At 38.6% G+C, this 21,317-nt stretch overlaps 1 protein-coding gene across 6 annotated transcripts in view; it reads left to right on the top strand.

Annotated features, from left to right (window-relative positions):
• Positions 1–21,317, top strand: part of cald1a (caldesmon 1a) — a 167,164-nt gene that overhangs the window by 99,136 nt on the left and 46,711 nt on the right. For 3 of the 6 annotated variants that reach the window (XR_008649218.1, XM_055231762.1, XM_055231761.1), the window contains exons 3-6: positions 6,294–6,434; positions 9,060–9,426; positions 11,574–11,606; positions 11,693–11,896. Coding sequence is in view for 5 of the 6 variants with exons in the window: in XM_055231762.1 (XP_055087737.1) it covers positions 6,294–6,434; positions 9,060–9,426; positions 11,574–11,606; positions 11,693–11,896 (745 nt within the window). In the remaining variant the exon portion in view is untranslated. The remainder of the gene's footprint in view (positions 1–6,293; positions 6,435–9,059; positions 9,427–11,573; positions 11,607–11,692; positions 11,897–21,317) is intronic. The other 3 variants (XM_055231764.1, XM_055231763.1, XM_055231765.1) reach the window with 2 other exon arrangements.

Below are 21,317 nucleotides of genomic sequence, written 5' to 3'. Positions count from 1 at the left end.
AATACATGGTTCTCAAGGTATTTGTTGATCAGTAAAAACACCTGTATTAGAATCGATGGAAGCTGGATAAGATATAATGCCATGAACCCTCGCGGCCCCTGCGCTCCTCCGGCAACAGGCTCCTAGTCATCCCCAAAGTCAGGACACACACTCTGGGAGAGGTCTCTTTCCAGTTTTATGGCCCCCGTCTATGGAACAGTCTGCCGGAGGACCTCAGGGCCGCAGAGAACATTCAGGTTTTTAAAAGCAGGCTCAAGACCCATCTTTTTAGCATAGCTTTTGATTAGTATTCATCACTTTAGTTTACTTCTCTATTTATTTAGGCTTATTTAGGCTGGCTAGTGTGTTTATGTTGATATCCATGTTTTACTTATGTTTTATTTACTTGTTTAGCTTTGAATTATTTTATTACTTTTAATAATTTTAGATTTGCCAGTGTTTCCTCCGAGGAGCCCTCTGCACCGGGAGCTGTGGTTGGCTGTGGCTGCTGGGCCCTGGCTCGTGGGCCTTAGAGGTTTGGTCTTGACCTCATCTCTTCTCTGGGCCCTGGGCTGGTGTCCTGTGGCTGTGGGTGACCCTGCTCCTGGTGCAGATGGTTCCTTTGGTGGTGCTCTCTCATCTGGTTCATCTTTATCCAGCCTATTGCACTTAAACATATTTTAATGAAACCAAAGGTATTTTTACATGTGTTGGGGTGGTGGGTGGGAGTGTGCGTTGGGGCGGGGGGTTGTCTGGTTATGTTTATTGATGTGTTGGGGTTGGTTTGTTTGGCTGTGGGGTGGTTGGGTGGGTTTGGTGGGTAGGACTGTTTTTAATGCACTGTAAAGCACTTTGTGTTACATTTTTTGTATGAAAAGCGCTTTATAAATAAAGTTTGAGGTTGTTGTTGTTGTTCAGTTCAATTTTATGTATATAGCATATTTAAAAACAACTTCAGCTGACAGTGACAGTAGCTCATTGTTTGTCCACTGACCCATAGGTTGGTGGTGTGATTCATTCCATAGATGACTGCTGCCGTTGTGTTCTTGAGCGAGACACTTAACCCATCTCTCCCCCAGTGGCTGTGCACACTGCTATATGAATGTGTGTGAATGGGTCAGTGGTTCCTTGATGTAAAGTGTGCTTTGAATAAATTGAAGGTGGAAAACCGCTATATCAAAATGTGACCATTTACAAGAGCTTCGTATAAAAAAGTCAACAAAAAAGAAAGAACATTAAAACACCAAGATATCCTGCCTAACTAGTACCATACGGTGGAATCTTGCTGGCCATGCTGACAATGTCTACATGTGGACAAGCTGGTGGCAAAACTCCGATCAAACAAGTTACTTACTACACCTTTGAGTAAGTAAAACGTGGCATTTTCTCTTTATTTTATTTATTTGATATAATTTATATCACACTACCCAAAATCTGTGTCTTATGAGCCAGCTACATGCAGATTGTGTTGCTTTAATTGTGTTGCTGTTTTCCTGGATTTGTCAAAACTACAGTTGGAGATTTTCCAGATTTAAAAAGCCAGGACTCATTGGCTACAATTAAATTTATTGAGTGGTCTTGTTGAAACAATGGTGTTTTGATGAGTCCACTCAACCGCACCCTGTAGTGAAGCCACTGCAATTATTAAATACATCCATAAGGTTTTGCATGACTTAAGTGAGATAACTGCAGTGGACTAGCCCTGCTCACGTCATCTGGACTGGAACACAGCGTGCACTCAAAAACATGACCTTACATGACTTTATGTTCTGGTGCATTGTTGACTACATATGTTATAGTATTTTTCGGATTATAAATGAGGAGATATTCCCACAGTGTAACATATAGACAGAAAAGTACTGGTCACACAGCTTTGAAAATATCACCTTCCTTCTTGGGTCTCTCTTCATCCAGAATGCTCTACTGTGAGAGACTTATATAAGTGGTGCTTGGTGAACTGCCAAGATTTTGAGCTGCGTTTTGTCAAGCCTGAAATTAATCTGGCATGATTAGAAGCAAGAAAAAAATATTTCTCTTACTGCATGCACTGTGTAAGTTTCCATCGGCTTGTTTCCATGTACTTAGTTAACGCTTTGCCTGGCATGTTCCACAGTGTGGGATTATGGTTAATGGGCATGATAAATATACCACTTTTCCACTTTCAAAGCACATGAAGGAACCTCTCACCTATTCACACACACATTCATACACCTGTGTACACAGACACTAGGGGCTAGTGGGTTAAGTGTCTCACCCAAGAAAACAACAATAGGATTCACGCTCAACCAATGATGTCAAGAGTGAGATTTGAACTGTCGACTTGTGAATCAGAGGTAAAACACTACCAACTGAGCTATTGTCCCATTACATGTATAGATGTAGTTATAGGTCAAATCTGTGGAGGGGTAAGCACACTCATATTAAAAATAATGTTTTATAAGGTTTTTTTGTTTGTTTGGGTTTTTTTTTTTTTTTTTTTTTTTTCAATAAATACACCTGTCAAATCCTATATTCTAAAACATTACAGACAAAATAATATCATTTTGGAGATGATCAGAAAAGTTACATAGTGAATCTTTTATTTTGCTTAGATACCTTTGAAGTAAGATTTTAACACAGCTTTGTTGTTATAATCTTGTTGTATAAAACATAACATACATTTTTCTTGACATTGATGGACCCGAAATAAAACTGCATCTCAAGGGACTTAGCCCCTTAAACCCACCTATGCCACCCATAGTATGACTCGCCTTCTATTGAGCAGATCCACTGACCATCTCCCACAAATACTGTTGTTTTGTCCAGACACTTAACCAACCTTCCCTGGTGTATGAATGTGTGTGTGAATGGGTGAATGATACTTGATGTGAAGCACTGTGAGTGCCTTGAAGGTGGAAAAGTGCTTCATAAAAAATTGACAACTTTAAATATAGCCACAGTCTGACAAGATAAAAATCACATTAGAAGATCAGATTAGATTTTTATTCAAATAATCTGGTATATTCATTTGATCTGAGCTTCTTATGCAATACTTGCATTACCTTGTTATAGTGTTTTTCAAAATTATAACTGTCAAATATGATCTTTGTTTTGGACCAAATAGATTGTGTAACTATAAACCATTTAGGATGTAATTTGTTTATTTCTTATTATCCTTTCAAAGCAAGACACAGCCAGTCTGTTTTATAATTATATTACATTTTTGCTTTATACAAAACCTTGCTAAAACACAGATTTAAATACTGCCTGAATTGTCCATTGTAACATCTTAACATCTTAAACCAGATTCAGATGTTTTCGGGTAAATCGCATAAAAAGGAAATGGCAGGCCACTAAAAAGATTTAAGTAATGTAAACTTATTATGTAGTCATATACAACCACTTCAGAGCAGTTTCTATTTAGCCAGGGCTCAGTACAGTCTATAAACCCGAGGAGTGCAGTTTTGTGTCCCTAGACTATTGGTGTACTTACCTTTGATAAGACGTATTGGTGGTTGCACAGATGACAGGTCAGCTTGATAGGAAGAGAGGAGAAAAAGTCTGGAGAAATCCTCTTGGTTGAGATTATGAGACCGTTATGGTCCAATGTGAAGAATAGTTCCCGTAAAAGTTTGTGGCTGAGGAGGTAAAAGGGCTGTAAGACAAATGGGGAGCAGAGGACAAATGAGAGCTCAAACAGTTTCCACCTGTTTATTTATTTTCTGCTGGGTACTTGTTTTTATACTTCAGAATGTATTTAAGTGTATCTTTAAGTGCTTGGATTAGAAGTGGGAGATTGGCCCAAAAAAAACAGTATTATGACTTTATAAAGGTACTTTTTGTATTTTTACAGGTAAATAAATCAGCTGCTTCTGAGTTCATACGTATCGATGATTGGTTTAATATATTAATAAATTCACTCTGTGCTTGGTGGTGATACATTTCTGGCTTACAGGTGGAAACATGATTGCCCAAGGACCTCTTCATATAGACAAAATAGGAAGCTAAGCCATTGATGCTTTCTCTGGGTATACACTGACTGTAAGTGTGGTGTGGTTCAGGTCCTGCAAAACAAAGAAACTAATTAAAATCATTGTGCCCTGTTCCAGTGACCTCTGCACTCTGCCGCTGGTGTTCCTCTGGTGTGAAACCCAGTTATTAATTTTGCTCTTTTTACTCTCCTTTGTATTATGTTACCTGTAAGATATTGCATTATTTCACTTTGAGTGTTGCTCTATAAATATGACAATTGATAGAGGTGTTCAGTTACCAACTCCCATATAGACCTGCCTGTGTTATTTTAAAGTTACCTTTAGATAATGAAACTAGCTGTGAGATCTTTATGTCTATTACTCATAAATTTGAACATAGAAACTTTAAATAACCATGCGCTTTTATGGTCTACAAATGTCAAAGTGAATGTCTTTATTTTACTGTCTGTCTCATTAAAGTGAATGAGGTTGAATGTTAAAATCAGTACCAGGCTGTTTGTGCAACTTTTCTAAACATATTACCATATTTTCTGGACTATAAGTCACTTGTTTTCATAGTTTGGCCGGGGGTGCGACGTAAACTCAGATGTGACTTATATTTGAAATTATTAAAATATATAATTTCACATCTTTCTTATTGTCACACTGACAACTGTGTGAGGGCACTCTAGGCTTGTGTACCGGTATGGCGGCCATCTACTTCCGGAGCGATGCTTTATCCAGAGCAGGCGGAGTTGTTCAGAACGGACACCCAGGTTGAAGAAATCAATGGATTTGTTGATTTGGAGTGAGATCGAGAGTAAACTTGTTAGCTTGTTTTTATGCTTTAGTTATCTGATTAACTGCTAATAACTTACATTAGCATACCAGACCCGTATTCAGTTCGCTGTCTATGCTTCATGTACGTGTTTACATATGTCTTACCTAACAGTTGATTATACATGTTACAGTTCACTTGTTTGACCACTAGATGGTGATGTTGGGTTTGTAATACCTGTAAGAAAATGTACTTCTTTTCTTTTATACATTTCATTTTTAATTTTCCCTTCATTTATAAGACAATAAAGGTGATAATTTTTTTTCATTTGGAACAATATTGTAAATGTTGAGTTTATCATAAGTCTAGTTTAAGGTCACAAAAACTACTTCCTGTTTTCCGTTTCAGCCTTTTACACAAATGCTAAGTCTTACCCGACAGAGCACTATTTAAGAAACAATTGAAAAGCAAAATATAAAGTTTGCGGTTCACTGGTTTGTTTACTAGCAGGCCAAAGTGGTATGTATATTTTCCATGCATTCAAATGCAATTTTGTGTGTATATGTAATATGAGCTACAGCTTATGTTATACACTACCTGACCAAAAAAAAAAGGTCACATCCCCTATTATATTTTGTTGGAATGCCTTTAGCTTTGATTATGGTACTCACTTGCTGTGGCATTGTTTCGATTTTGCTTCTGCAATGTCACAAGATTTATTTCCATCCAGTGTTGCATAAATTTTTCACCAAGATCTTGTATTGATGATGGTAGAGTCTGACCGCTGCACAAAACCTTCTCCAGCACATCCCAAAGATTCTCAATGGGGTTAAGGTCTGAACTCTGTGGTGGACAATCCATGTGTGAAAATTATGTCTCATGCTCCCTGAAGCACATTTTCAGAATTTGAGCTCAATGAATCCTGGCATTGTCATCTTGGAATATGCCCGTGCCATCAGGGAAGAAAAAATCTATTGATGGAATAACCTGGTCATTCAGTATATTCAGGTGTCAGCTGACCTCATTCTTTGAGCACAGACTGTTGCTGAACCTAGACCTGACCAACTGCAGCAACCCCAACATATTTGCTTAGTTAAATCCAGTTGGCAACTTATTTTTGGCCAGGCAGTGTATTTTATGTGTTTGCTAGTTCTACTGTGTGAACTGTGATGAAGAAGTAAGACCACAGTAAACACCAGTGAAAAGAACTTGCATGTCTCTCGTGTTTGTGGACAAGCCAACATATGTTACGTTAGCTTAGCATCTCTGTTAATTTCTCATTGTCCATGTGGTATGTTAACATGCTGTACTGTTATTCAGCTTGTTGTTGTCTATTTTATCGTTACTATTATAACTTTCCTTTGAAGATAAAATGTCCGCTCTTGGTCTTGGATTCTGTAAAATAAATTTCCCGAAAAATGCGACTTTTAGTCCATTTTTACTTATATATGTTTTTTTCTTCATTATTACGCATTTTTTCATGGGTGCGACTACTCCGGAGCGACATATAGTCCAGAAAATATGGTAATCCTGAAGGCTCTATTAGAAACCCATTTACTGAGTTTGGTTTTGCTTGGTGTGTTCAGGTTGGCCCGCACTGAGGATGATGAAGAGGAAGCTGCTCGGGAGAGAAGGCGTCGTGCCCGTCAGGAGAGAATGAAGAACAGGGAGAATGAGGAGAACAGCAGCAGTCAGCCTGAGACCTCAATCCTGACCAACAATCACAGGTGACACTCACACTATTCATGGGAGATACAGGGATCAGCCTTAAATGAATTCTGACAAAACTGCAGTACATTTCATTTAGACTTTCTTCAAATATCTAATTGGCACACAGATATTCATTACTTTCATCTTGATTTCCTGTGCTCCAAAGTAACCTACGGCTGATAAGCTCTGCCGATATTTTTGTGCTGATAAGTGGGGCCGATTAGTTTATCCAAATTATGTAATAAAAATTAATAAACTCACCCACAGGCCTTTTTTTTTTTTTTTTTACCACAAACCCATAAGAGAGCTAGTCAGGTTTTATGCTGGTATATTTTTGCACAAGTGTTAAAATAAACCTTTGTGTGCATTCTTTAGGCAGCAGGTCTGCCAAAACAAAATATCAGTCTGTCCTGGAAATTTGTGGCCAATAGCCGATACACGAAAAAGTGCAAATATCGGCTCAATATATTGGCCAACTGATATATCAGTTTATCTCGAGTTGATATCATTATACTTTTATGTCATACAGTTTTTGCTATTGTAGAAATAATAAACTTGGTCCTATTCTTGATTTTAGTACTACTACTACTATTATTATTATTATTAATAATAATAATAATAATAATAATAATAATAATAATAATAATAATAATAATAATAATAATAATAATAATAATAATAATAATAATAATGCCTTACACGTGTAATGCACTGGAAAGCCTGATGAAGCCTCTCAAAGCTCTATACTATAGTCATTCCACACTCAATAGTGGTTAGCTACTATTGTAGCCACAGTTGTCCTGGGACAGACTGAAGGCCCTCTGACCACCACCAAGCACTCACACACACCACATTACTAGGCAAGGTGAATAAAGTGTCCTGATAGAAAGACAGAACTTGGTCTGAGCAAGATGGCATCTTCCTTGGATGAGTGCTGTAACCACTGAGCCATTGTCACCCCGTAACAGTGTGGTTGCCAATGATTTAAAATGTTTTTCTGTTAAACATTATACATTAGACACATTAGAGACCATTTGTTTGCAAATATAGCTAACCCCAGTAATGCATTTGTCCTAGTACAGTGCTGTTAGCCTGATGTCATTCCTAATAAAGCCATAGCATTGATAGTGAGCTCTGTGCAGATGCATTGGCTGAGCTGCAGTGGAGGGAGTGCTGTACTTGGACATGTATCTGCAAATCTGTGGTCTGTGGTCATGGGTATTTCCTCACAAGGAGCCCTCAGACTCCACACAACAGACACAGTGTGAGGAGCAGCACTGAGACGGGACGCAGCGTATGGCCTTTGTGCTTTGTCTAAACACAAGGAAAACGTTAAACGGATAGTGAGGTCAGAAGATGTGGAGTCATGGGTTGGGGATGGGTTGTAAATCATCTGTTTTACTTTTAGTTACAGAGTGATACAAAATTATGACCGCTGCTGTGGTGATTAACAAACAAAACCTATGGCCAAAAGTCCCCAAAATGTCGCCCACAGCAGAATAAAGTCATATTACATATGTAGTGTGGGCCCCCCAAGTTTTTTTTTGCTTTTTTTTTTATCTAGAGCCCAGAATTTGGTGCTACACCCCTGGTTGCAGACATATGCAATCACTTGTTATGTTGTTGGGATTGTCTGGGCTTTGGTTACACTTTATAATCTTGTTGTAATATGGCATGTGTAATAATCATTGGACAGCTGTAAATCTGGTCTCTGTGGACGTTAACTGAACACATATTAAGGTGCCAATAACTGTATTTGGACAGACAAACATAAAATGGGTGGAGTGCAATCATGTGTCCAGCAAGACTTTATAAATTGGATTATTTCAACTATATGTATCTCCAAATGTAAAATGCAGATGGATGGATCAGTACTATTTACAAAGTGCATTCAATCTGGTTTGGTCCTAGTTGTAGCCCAGTTTAGTCCCAATTGTGCATAGTGTGGTCCCCATGATATTCATTACCAGTCAAAAGTTTGGACACACTCACTCATTCAATGCTTTTTTTTTTTTTTCTTTATTTTACTACTTTATGCATTTTATATACATACAGAAGACATCAAATATATGAAGCAAGATATATGGAATTATGTAGCGAAGGGTAAATAACAACTAAATATGTTTTGACAAAGCAAAAGGTGGCTACTGATAATTGAATATAAAGTATTTTCAGCTTTTCTTTGCTACATAATTCCATATATTTTGGTTAATATATTTAATGTTTTCTTTGCTACATAATTCCATATATTTTGGTTAATATATTTAATGTCTTCAAATGTAGAAAATGTATCAAATGTAGAAAGTTTTTAAAAATAAAGAAAAAAACACTGAATGAGATGGTGTGTCCAAACATTTGTGTGATTCCTTCAATATTTGATCTACAACATGGTTTTAAGTTAAGATATGGACTCATTTAGGCTAAAGTTAGACAAGTAGTTAGTAATTGTTCTTAAGTTTAGAATCAGTCTCCACAAAATGAATGTAAGTCAATGTAAAAAGCATAGCAACCTAACACACAAATGTGAACACACCCTTTACGATATACTGTCCAAAAGCTAATTACATCTAATGCTATATATTACATATCAATGTGCTCCAGTGTGTCCTCGTTCTGACACAGTGGTTGTTTTGTGTTTGCAGTGTGACAGAGTCCGTGTCTTTGACCAGCTCTTTGGGAGGAGGTGGAGGAGGAGAGGAGGAAGACCAGGCCCTGATGGAGCGCATGGCCAAACGAGAGGAGAGAAGGCTGAGGCGTATGAAGGAAGCCATGGAGAGGCAGAAACTGGAGGGCTCGGACACCAGCGATACTATTACTACCACTACTACCAGCATGGAGAAGACAAACAATGGGGAAGAGGAGAGGCCTTCATTGTGGCGTAGGGGGCGTTATAGAGAAAGTGAGGAAGAGGAGAGCAAATCCTACAGAAGAGAGGAAGAGGCTGTGCCCAATGAACCACAAGAAGAAGAAAGAGAGGAGAAACCACAAAGTTCCTATCTACGAGAACAGGTTAGACACTTTCTGTTTTTGACTACGCTATTTTGTATTCAGCTAAAACCAAAAATATATATTTTCTGGTTATTTGGTTCACAAATTAGATTTAAAATCTTGCATCACTTCAAATTTAAATATTGTGGAGTTGGTGGCCTTTTAAATATTCATCACATCGTGTTGGCAAGATAAGGAGAAAATAGTGTATTTTACCCACTGCACGCCAAAATCCTCCCAGCTATGAGGGTAAATCTAAATAATTCATTTAAAGCATAAGGAAAATAGTAATGTACCATATAATATTGGTCACAGACATAGACTATTTTAATGGTGTAGTAAGCTATGGTGTAGGAGCTTTTCTGTTGCAGGGTGTGCTACCTGTTTGTCTGTATGGAATGTTCCACAATATGGCATCAAATATGCCTTCATAATGTCAAGCAGCCACCAGGTGAAGTTAAAGGTTTAATCTGGAAATCTACTCACAGTAAGATTAGTTTTTTCAAAGGTATTTTGAGCAATATGAAACACCTGTAATAGGTTTAATGCCATACTGTGGAACACTCCAGGCACAATAAGCAAATCTATCTATCAAGAAAATTGGAGGCGGACCCTGCATCACAAAACATTACATCATACACCTTAAATATTGTAAAATATAATGTGCCTCGCTATATCGCGGTTCCTTTCACAGCCTCGCTGTTTCGCAGATTTTTTTCATGCAATTTTGCATGCTTTTGGTCTACAGTCTAAGGGACTGTAGACCAATGTCAATCAATCTCCTTTGTGCCATGTCTCCTGTACAGTACAGAATGTGTTCAGCTTGCCAAATTTACATAAACTGTGAAATACACGTGAGTTACTATTAATTAATTTAACAAGAGAGAAATGTGAGAAAATGTTAGTGCCTGTGTGAGAAAAGTGTATAAAGGGTGTGGTGAGGGGTTTTAACAGCCTTAAAACATATAATAATTGTAAAAAATAAAGCTGACTACTTCACGGATTTCGCTTATTGCGGATTATTTTTAGAACGTGACCCTTAATGCATTTATAATGGTCTTTGAGTGTGTGACCGTGTATCCACTCTCGCTCCTGTGCTGCTAAAATAAAAACTAGCCCTCCTTTAGCTCAGATAACTGTTTGCATATGAGTGCTTTGTCTTCCTCAAACCAAGCAGCTGTCTTCTTTTATTAGCTCCTTAGTTTATACATTCCTTTAGGAGCCTAAACCATATGCGTAATGCTTGTTTGCAGTGAGTATGAAAGATAAAAACATCGTTACAAATAGAAAAATTCCTTAACCAGTGCTCAGACTGTTCATAATAACAATATTTATACAACTTTTTTTTAATTTTTAAATAAAAGCCAAACCAAAAGTGGCAAACTAAACATGAAATGGTATTAAACAAAACTATTAATCATAAAATACTTAGATGATCCTGGTCACATCACTCCGCCACTTTCTTATTGATCAGGAGCAAACAGACAGCTGCCGCACGGTGCTCAGGTCGCACATAAGCCGCCTGATTCATTGCTTCAGCTATGGGAGTAATTCTGTCCTTGCACATTTTCGTAATGGTTGAATATTTAAGATCCTATATTTTGCACAATTGACTCATATGACCTTTTAGTCATGTTATAATGTTGTTACCTACTCAAAAACATACCTGAATTTGTGTTTTGTTTCATTCACACATGTCTGAAAAACCTTTTATTGTTAATCTGTCTACATCTCTAAAGCTCAAAATGTTCCACCTTGTGATGTCATGAAACAGTAGTTTTCAAGTTACAGCTACTTTTTACATTTAGTGCAGTAGAGATGGGCAATTCCGGGGCTGAAATCATCCAAATAATTCTAGTGAAGGTGTAAGGAGTTCAAATACACAGTGGAACACTTCTTGTATTACCATATGACATCACAAGGTAGAAGAACGTGATTTTTGTTTAAGAGAAGAACTTGGCCTAAACATTTAGTTGTGTGTTACTTGTGTGAATGAATCAAAACACAACTCTAGGTATGTTTTTTGATGAGGAAACAAAATTATAACATAGATCAGAAAACAGTGTAATATGGGCCCTTTACTTCAAACTTCTTCTTACATATTTTCCTTCATAAAATTTGACAAACATGTACTTTATGTAAATATTACGGTCAATGTTTTTCCGTAGGACTCTGCTGAAGAACCTAAAACTCCTGACGAGGTACTGTACTATCACATTGATTTATTGGCTTTGATGGAGCCCTGCCATGATATGTGTTTCAAAGCTGTGCTCATGCTCTCTCATAGGAGCTAAAAGAGGAAGCATCAGATTGGAGAGTGAGTGAGAGTTCAGATCAGGTCATATCAAAGCGCTCTAAACTATCCGAGACTGGTGTGGCCCAAGAGGCGCTGGCAATGTGTGTAGATAACCAATCAGACAAAATGGTTGTGAGGAATGGCACTGCAGAGGACCAGGAGACCACAGACAAACTACGCTCTGAGGATAATGAGGTATCCTACAGGGGGTAAGGCCGTCAGAGCAGAGTGATGCACTGCTGAGCATGCTGGGTAAATTCAGCAGAGGTGGAAAGCAATTTGAGTGATATTTTATGTCTTTAAGTTATAAGGAAGGAATAAAAACAAATTATAGGGATTTGGTTGGAGAATAACGTGTTGCTATTGGAGTTCTGGTTGTAGCAGTCGTATTGATCATTTGTGGTTGACAAGTGGTGGTAGTGGTAGTAGTAGTAGTAGTAGTAGTAGTAGTAGTAGTAGTAGTAGTAATAGTAGTAGTAGTAGTAGTAGTAATAGTAGTAGTAGTAGTAGTAGTAATAGTAGTAGTAGTAGTAGTAGTAGTAGTAGTAGTAGTAGTAGTAGTAGTATTAGCAACAGCAGCAGTAGTAGTATGGTTAATGTAAAAGTACACGTTATTGTCCCTGTGTAGTTTTAGTAGTAGTGGTTGTAGTGGTGGTAGTAGTAGTGGTTAAGGTTAAAGCACACTTTATTGTCCCTGTACAATTTAAGTAGTAGTAGTAGTAGTAGTAGTAGTTGTTGTTGTTGTTGTTGTTGTTGTTGTTGTTGTTCTTGTTGTTGTTGTTGTAGTAGTGTTAGTAGCAATAGCAGTTGTAGTAGTAGTAGTAGTAGCAGTAGCAGTATTGGTGGCAGTAGTTGCAGCAGCAGTAGTAGTAGTAGTAGTACTAGTAGTAGTAGTAGTAGTAGTAGTAGTAGTAGCAGTAACAGTAGTAGTTAAAGTTAGGGTAGTTAAAGTAGGGTAGTTAGTTATATGAGAAAAGTATCTAAGTTACAAATGTATAAACTAAAGCAAAACCAGATGCTGAAATTACCCTACTGCAGTTTGTCACAGTGTGCTGTGCCCTTTGGACTAAGTGAGACTGAAGGTAAAAAGACTAGAAAATGGTGTTTGGAGAGATATGGTGTCTGCATTTCTTTCACTGGATGGTCACTGACTTGTGCATGTTTTCACCTGAACAAAGAGCATGACACGCCACTCAGTATATAAGGATGTACTGTTGTTTTAAATTGTAAATGTCCTTTGCGTAATTTAGTATTTATATTGTGGTATTTTCAGATCTGTTTTAAAGTTGCTTTATTTCATTCAATCATGTTTAACACAAATGCTGCATATTTAGACTGAGTTTTTCTCTCAAACAAAAAAAAAACAACACTATGTTCCACCTTATGATGTCATTTGGAAATATAGAAAGTGCTCCACTGTGTTCTTAAACTATATACACCTTCACTAGAATTATTTTGATCATTTCAGCCCTGGAATTTCCTATTTCTGTTGAACAAAAGGTTAAAGGTCGCTATTAAACTGAAAACTACCACTGTATGACAACACAAGGATAGTAGGAATCCATTTTGTGTAATATAGGACCTTTAAATGTTTTCAGATAGGACATACATATGCAGCACTAAACTAATACAAAAAACACATTCCCCCATAACAAGACAGGATATTTTATAGTGATTTTAGTAATTGTGTAATTTGATTCTATTGTCCCTAACGTGTGCACCTAGTGGATTTAGTTAGATTACGTTTTAAAATACCAAATGTAAAAATGTACACAGTGCCAACTTAATAAGGACGCAAAAATGGCTGACCCAAGCTGTTATCGATCCAAAGCTTTTATTTACATAGAACATTATCACATTTTGAGTTGTGTCTGTGCAAGCCCCTTCATTAAAGGTTTAATGCATTTATAATGGTGTGTGACTGTGTATCCACTCTCACTCCTGTGCTGCTAAAATAAAAACTAGCCCTCCTTTAGCTCAGATAACTGTTTGCATATGAGTGCTTTGTCTTCCTCAAACCAAGCAGGTGTCTTCTTTTGTTAGCTCCTTAGTTTATACATTCCTTTAGGAGCCTTAACCATATGCGTAATGCTTGTTGGCAGCGAGTGTGAAAGATAAAAACATCCTTACAAGTAGAAAGATGCTTACATTTGTCATATTAAAGCACCTACTTATCTTACTATTAGTTTCTTTTTTCTGCAGAATAGACTGTTATGAATCCAGCCCCGACATGTGATGATGCAACAAAATCAATTAAACCAATTAACACATAAGCTAACACTGTTTGAGGCTTAGCTAATTTTGGACAGTTCTCACAAGATTGGCTTGACAAGATGAGGCGAGGCAGGATTATAATAATTTAATAATTTATAATAGAACAATTGCACAGTTCAGATTTGTTATTTATTTTATTTAATATTTATGCAGTTGTTGTAGCATTTCTCAAGAGCTTTTATCCCAAATCTGTCAAAGCTTCAATCCCTCCTACCATACGAACCACTGCTGCTTGACCAGGAACCAGGGAGTTTTTACCTGACAATGTCACATCAATTCTAACCATAGATTGTGTGTGTGTATAGATATTTATATTTATATATATTATAAAAATGAACACAGCTAACAGACAAATCAGGCACCTTCTGCCCAAGGTCACTCCTACTAGCAATAGCTTGATTCACAGTGTTGCTAAGTGTCTCTACTCTCTGCTAAATCAGTGGTGCGGGCAGGAAGGGGTGTTACTTTCAACAGTCTCAATCCGGACTGGGTCTAGGTCGCTATCATACTCGCGGCCATAATTCCACATATGGAATATGGAACATATTAATCTTACGTTAGTTTAATCTCACGAGAATTTGTGCCGCAATATCTGTCTGCATACAGTTGCTGAGTAATATCAAAGATGATTTCAGCTATTTCCGTCAAATCAAGGAGTGACCATATTTGAGTTACATATTTCATTCTGCTTACTTATCTCTTGAGGGTCAAGTTATGTGTAGCATGTATAATGCTGCAATATGATAATCATATAATAACTACCAATGATAATAATAGTACAATAAAATAGGCTAGCATCAGAAGATATAGGTCAGCTCGGGGGGAAATGGGGTGCTCAATGAAGACCAGACTCAAATATTGGAGTTGAGCTCAGTTGTGGTGTTATTTACAAACGTGCCATAGACAAACAGACATTATATACAATAATTTACAAGGCGTGTGTGTGATGTAGAACAAAAATGGATCCAATGCATTTAAGGAGTTACTTAGGTTGAGTGTGCAAGATGAGATTTTTTTCAACATTGTTCATAAAAAGAGTTCATAATCCACGTAAGCACAAAAAGGGTCCATAAATCCACATAGGCGCAAAAAGAGTTCAGATTTTGAGGATCGGTGAACCAGTTGGGTTGTGCAATACTTGCAAAGTCCAAAAAACCTATCACCAGCAGAGGTTGTTGGTGTGTGGGGAATGGCTGCAGCGCTTCCCACCGCACTGGCAGACGGGCGCACTCAATATTTGTCCAGGCTCGAGGCCTTCTAGCTCGCCATCCAGTTCTGGAACCTGGCCTGTATAAAACAGGACTAGCAATAAGTAATACCATATAACCATGTATCACAGCTAAGTTAAAAAAGTAACTGACAGTATAGTACAATTTGTCACAATAACTCGTCATAATGATCATAAGTCATAATGATCATAATGATCATAATTCAATCCATGTTCAATCCATGTACATGTATAATATTTGTTTCATCACAGCGTACTCTTTGTATAAAGGTCATATCATTAGCACAATAATTCAAAGTGCATTAAGCTTTAAATAGTAAACATCACTCAATAGTTTCAGTGCAGTAACATTATGTAGAAAATGTCAATAATTCTGTGCAATAAATATATTAATGCATTTCAAAAGAGTACAGAATAAATATAGCATTTTAAGAAATGATTGCCTTAATCTTCAAAGACCAAGTGCAGCTAGCACCAGCACCAGCTGACAGGTCCGTATCTTAATACAAAGGAGTGCTAGCATTAGCATGGTAGCTCCAAACAACCAATAACAAGTCAGCACTCACCAATTCCACTTAATACAGTCACTCACAGCGCACCGTCACGCAGCAAGAGGCATCTGGAAAGGCTGGCAGCATAACAGTTACTTAGAGATAGTTTTAAGCCGAGATCAGTGAGTTTTAAAGGGCTAAATGCCTACCTGCAGCAGCTCAACCACTCCAGAGACCCACAAAACTCGCGAGCCTTCTTCTTCTAGTAGTGTTTTATTGCGGTTGGCACGCAACTGAAAATGGTGCATTCCCGCCACCATCCGGTATGGAGTGTGGGCCGGGATGACCCCAATAGTCTTTCTATACCCTCTTTATCAGTTTGGTGGCAATAAGATACTTTGTTACTGCTTTGAGTACACAGTCTTGTTTAAATACTTGCAAAATGTCTTTTAATTCGCAACGAATACTATTCTGATGAAGTCTATCTTTTAAAATTCTACGTTGCAACTGATACTTTGGACAATATATGATTACATGTTCAACAGTCTCCTGACAGCTACAATAATCACACTCCCCCGTTTCATGCTTTACTATAATTTTAAGTGTGCTATTTAGTCTTGTGTGACCCTGCCTCAATCTTGCCAACACATCCTCCTCCTCCCGGTTCTTGCACCCCCATTCCGCTGTTTTACCCCCGACTCTTCCCTGCAGATTGTAATAAAACCGGCCCTTACGGCATGAATCCCATTTACTCTGCCATTGTTTTCTTACCCTATCTTTAATAATTGTCTTAATTTCTGATTTACTATATTTTACTGGGAAATCTACCTCCTCCTTTACAGCTGGCGGATAAGTGGGCAAAAGCCCACTTATCCGCCAGGTCATTCCCTTCCACCCCTATATGTGCTGGAACCCACATGAAAATTACATATTTCTTTTGTCTGTTTATTCTTTCCAGTATTTGCCCTACTTCCCAAATTATGTCTTATCTCGTCTCTGACTTGAATGTTTTACCACTTGTCACTGCACTGCTTGAGTCTGAAGCGATCACATTCTGCTTTGGCCCATTCTCCTCCACTCAACTCAATGCCAAGAGTATTGCCAGCAACTCTCCTGTATAAATAGCCACATTGTCACTTGTCTTCTTTTTAACTGCAACATCTATATCTGGAATAACATATGATATACCCACCTTCCCATTCGCTAGCCTTGAAGCATCAGTATACATTATTAAATGTTCAGAGTACTTTTCACAGATATACTCATCAACTCCCGCACTACTACACTTCCTCCCCAGGAGTCCTAAATCTACCACAGGTTCCTTAAGCAACCACGGAGCCACCCCAGCAATCGGGACTGTAGGACTTAATTCCAAATGGGGTATTCCTGCCCCTTGCGCCATACCCTCTGCCACCCACCCACCCAAGTTTGCCTTTTCTTTTTCCTGACATGGTTTTAACACGCTCAGCCCTGGATGACTTTTACTATGTCCTTGCAGACTAGTCCAATAAACCAGAACCATTTGGTCCCTTCTACAGCTCAATGGCATTTCCCCCATTTCCACCTGTAGTACATCTATCGGAGTTGTCCTTATCGCCCCACAACAAATTCTTAACAACTGATTCTGAATTATTTCTAGTTTTTTAAGACTACTCTTTGAAGCAGAATTATACAAAATACACCCGTAATCCACCATCGACCTGATCATAGCTGTGTATATTGTCTTTAAACATGCCCGGCTGGCTCCCCACTCCTGTCCTCTCAAGCATCTCATAATGTTAATTACCTTTTTACATTTTTCCACTGTTTTAGTAATATGCAATCCCAATGTTAACCTACTTTCAAACCACATACCCAAATATTTAAACTCTGTTACTCTCTCCAAATCTACTCCATACAGCTTGACAGTATACTGATCCACTTTCTTCCTGGTAAAAAACATAACCTTTGTTTTATTTACAGAAAATCTAAAGCCCCACTTTACAGTCCATGCTTCTACTTTCTGTATAGCTTGCTGCAACTTTCTCACAATGAAGTCAATATTTCTACCTCTCTTCCACATCACTCCGTCATCTGCATAGAGGGACACCCCCACTGAACCTTCTACATTACAAAATATGTCATTAATCATTACAGAGAACAACACTGGACTTACAATACTTCCTTGTGGAGTACCATTATCCACTTCATATTTAGAACTAAAATCTTTTCCCACCCGCACTAAAATATTTCTACCTGTTAAAAAGTTTCGAACCCACTTCAACATCTTACCTCGTATTCCCATCTGATGGACCCGTATGATTAAACCCTCCCTCCACATCATATCATACGTCTTTTCCACGTCAAAGAAAACTGAGACAACACCCTCTTTATTTGCTTGGGCTCTCCTAACTTCATGCTCTAAAATAACTGCCGGATCTATTGTGCTCCTGCCTTTTCTAAAACCATATTGATGGTTTTTATGTAGATAATTTTTTTTCCAGAAAGTAGCATAATCTCTCGTTAACCATTTTCTCCATCAATTTCCCCAAATGAGAAGTCAGGGCTATAGGTCTGTAGCTTTCTGCTAGGCTGGGATCTTTTCCTGGTTTGCAAATGGGAACTACTACAGCCTCCTTCCACTGCTCAGGTAAACTACTCTCCCCCCACACTCTATTGTACAACACTAAGAGCTTGGACTTGCTTTTTGTACAAAGGTTCTTCAGCATACAGTAAGAGATTTCAGCTTTTCCAGGTGATGTCTTTCCACACTTACTTAAAGCAGGATTTAACTCTGTCATAGTGAACTCCACATTTATCACACTTTCATACTCACTCACATCTTCTAACCTATCAATATTTTTCCCCATTGTCTTTCTCCTTGCTCTCCTTTCATCTATACTCAGATTTTCATTACTGTGAATCTTCACAAAATGTTTTGCCAACAGCTCCGCTTTACTTTTATTATCTAAAATTACTCGCTCCTCATTCTTCATCACAGGATAACTAATTTTTTTATCATTACCAGACATTCTTTTAATCGTACCCCATACTTGGCTTATAGATGTTTGCCTACCTAATTTGTCACAATACCCTCTCCAGTATGTTTTCTTTGCTCCCTTAACCACTTTCCTGGCAACTGCCATTCTCCTCTTATACTCAATGTAATTTTGGGAACAGTGATTGAATGGGTTAGTCTTCCACCACTAACCCATTCTCATCATTATGCCCACTCCACAATGTACTGTGCGAGTTCAAATCACCACAACATATAGCCTTACCCTCAAGATAAACTGTAAATTCTTCTAGCCCCTCCATTGATACCCGCTTACATGGATTATAAAAATTTACTATATTAACCTTACCTTCTTTATCCCAAACCTCTATCACAATACACTCCAGGACCTTTCCTTGCCTATCCCTTCGAACACATTCATATCCTGTAATACTAAAATCCAATGTAGGCTTAAGCCATGTCTCTTGTACACAAATTATATCGGGCTTCACCTTACTATATTGCACATACCCCTTAAATTCCTGTCCATTTGCTATAATGCTTCTAGCATTCCACTGAAGTACAATCAGGTCTCACCTGCTCCTCCCACTTTCTGTCCTTCTCCAACCTCTTGTACACTTGCTCCCACATCACTCCTTTTACACCCAAATACTTCTCTGTCCCCTTTACCTCAATCTTGATTTTATCTGCCCTATGCTTGGCTTGTTCAGAGCAATTAATCACATAAGCTAAAAATACTAACAAGTCATCCATAACCAGGCCTGGACTTATTTCTCCTCTGCATGGAGCAGCAGCCGCTCCTCCACTTCGTCTCTGCACTTGGACCTTTTTTACAGCTTCCACATAAGTGATATTTTCTGCCTGTTTGACCCTTTCCACCTCCACTGCCTTCTTCCTGACCTCACACCCACCAAACGTTGCAGTGTGCTGCCCCCCACAGTTGCAACACTTAACTTGGGCATTCTCGCTGCACTCCTCAATCCTGTGTTCCCCTCCACACTTTGAGCACCTCTGCTTCCCTCTACACACCTACACCTACACGCAGCTATATGCCCATACAGTTGGCACTTGTAGCACCGGAGCGGAGGCGGGACAAACTCTCTAACCGGGAAACTCAAACAACCCACTTTCACTCTTTCAGGAAGCACCACATCACGAAATTTCAGAAGTACTGACAAGCTCTGAACTCTTTGACCATCACTCCGTCTCGTCAGTCTTTTAATAGAACTCACCCCTTCACCCAGACTGTTTTTGTCTCACTCACTACTATTTTCCCGATACTTCCGACCTGCATTGCAGTGTTTTTCTGCTCCTCTGACTTACACACAATCAACAGACTGCTATCTCGCAAAACCTTTGCCAATACCACATCCCCAAGCTTCTTTTTTATATCCCTAGACAATGCAAGAACTCCGACTTTTCCAATCTCCTTCTTTTTTAAACTTAATAATGACCTTTAGGATTATGTTGCTCTCTCACTGCTCTTTTCCGACCCCCAGATCCCCCTTCATCTGGACTCACCTCTTCCAAAGACATTCTCCGTTTGCTACTCTGGCTGCTCCTATTCCCAGCCTTTCCCCTCCCCAGTCCTCCTGCTCTACCTGACTGTATAAAGTCGTCAAAGTCCCTGACACTGTCATCGTCCACTTGGGACGCCATCCCGACCCAGTCACAAACTGGATTATGCCAAACCGCCAAAATTGCAGTGCAAACTTAAACAGTTAAGGGCCCTTCTCTGTCCTACTGCAGAGGTTGTTAACAAGCTCTCCCCCCGAAGTCTTCCCGGTGTTTTGGCGCAGCCGAGTCAAAAAAACTCGCGAGCCGCGTCGCAGCGCCATCTTTAAAGAGACAGTGTGCACCAAATCTCGCGGTACGTGTACGAAGTCTCGTGATACTTGCAACTTAGTCTTGGGGCAAAACCCAAGGCAGAGACGAACCGGGAGCAGAAAAATACCCGGCTTTTCTTTTGACTGTGTAAGCCAGAACAAATTGTCTAGTTCATTAAATGTTGATACGATGTTTAGACTAATCGATGGAGCTTATATGTAGGAAAATATCGGGTGTGTTTCAACTTTCTTCACTTGTCTCCTCAATGCTTCAATTTCTCAGCTGTCAGTCTCACAGAGGGTTGGGCACCAAAACTCCAAGTACTAAATACTAAAAAGATTCAATAAGTACTGGTACCGAAAAAACATTGTTTGTTCGATGCCAACTTTTGGTTCTTTGGCTTTAAATGCCAGTGTCAATAAGCCAATAAATACACAGATTTATCAAGAGACCATGTGCTCAGGTATCATGAATGCGCCTTGCATAAACAAATGGCACAAACAGCTCTCGTTTAAATATAGGTCTGCATGTGTCCAAACACAGTGCAATGCATGGACACAACCTGGATATAACCTTTTTCTCTCCCCTATAGTGTCAAAATACTAAAATGTCAAACCCAATTTTGATACTATGGAAAAACCTTGATACCACAATGGTACAAATGGTATACAATAGAAAGCCTAACCTATTAATACGTAGTGTTTTATTAGCGAGTTGAGAGAGTTAAGGAGGCAAGTGAACAAAAGTGAGATTGATGAGTGGACACTCTGTTATGCTTTGCCATGTGTTTTTGCTGTGCCC

Source organism: Periophthalmus magnuspinnatus, chromosome 23, assembly GCF_009829125.3.
Source record: "Periophthalmus magnuspinnatus isolate fPerMag1 chromosome 23, fPerMag1.2.pri, whole genome shotgun sequence".
Taxonomy (NCBI): domain Eukaryota; kingdom Metazoa; phylum Chordata; class Actinopteri; order Gobiiformes; family Gobiidae; genus Periophthalmus; species Periophthalmus magnuspinnatus.
The sequence above is the reverse complement of the archived record's forward strand: the minus strand, read 5'-3'. Positions and strand labels throughout refer to the sequence as shown.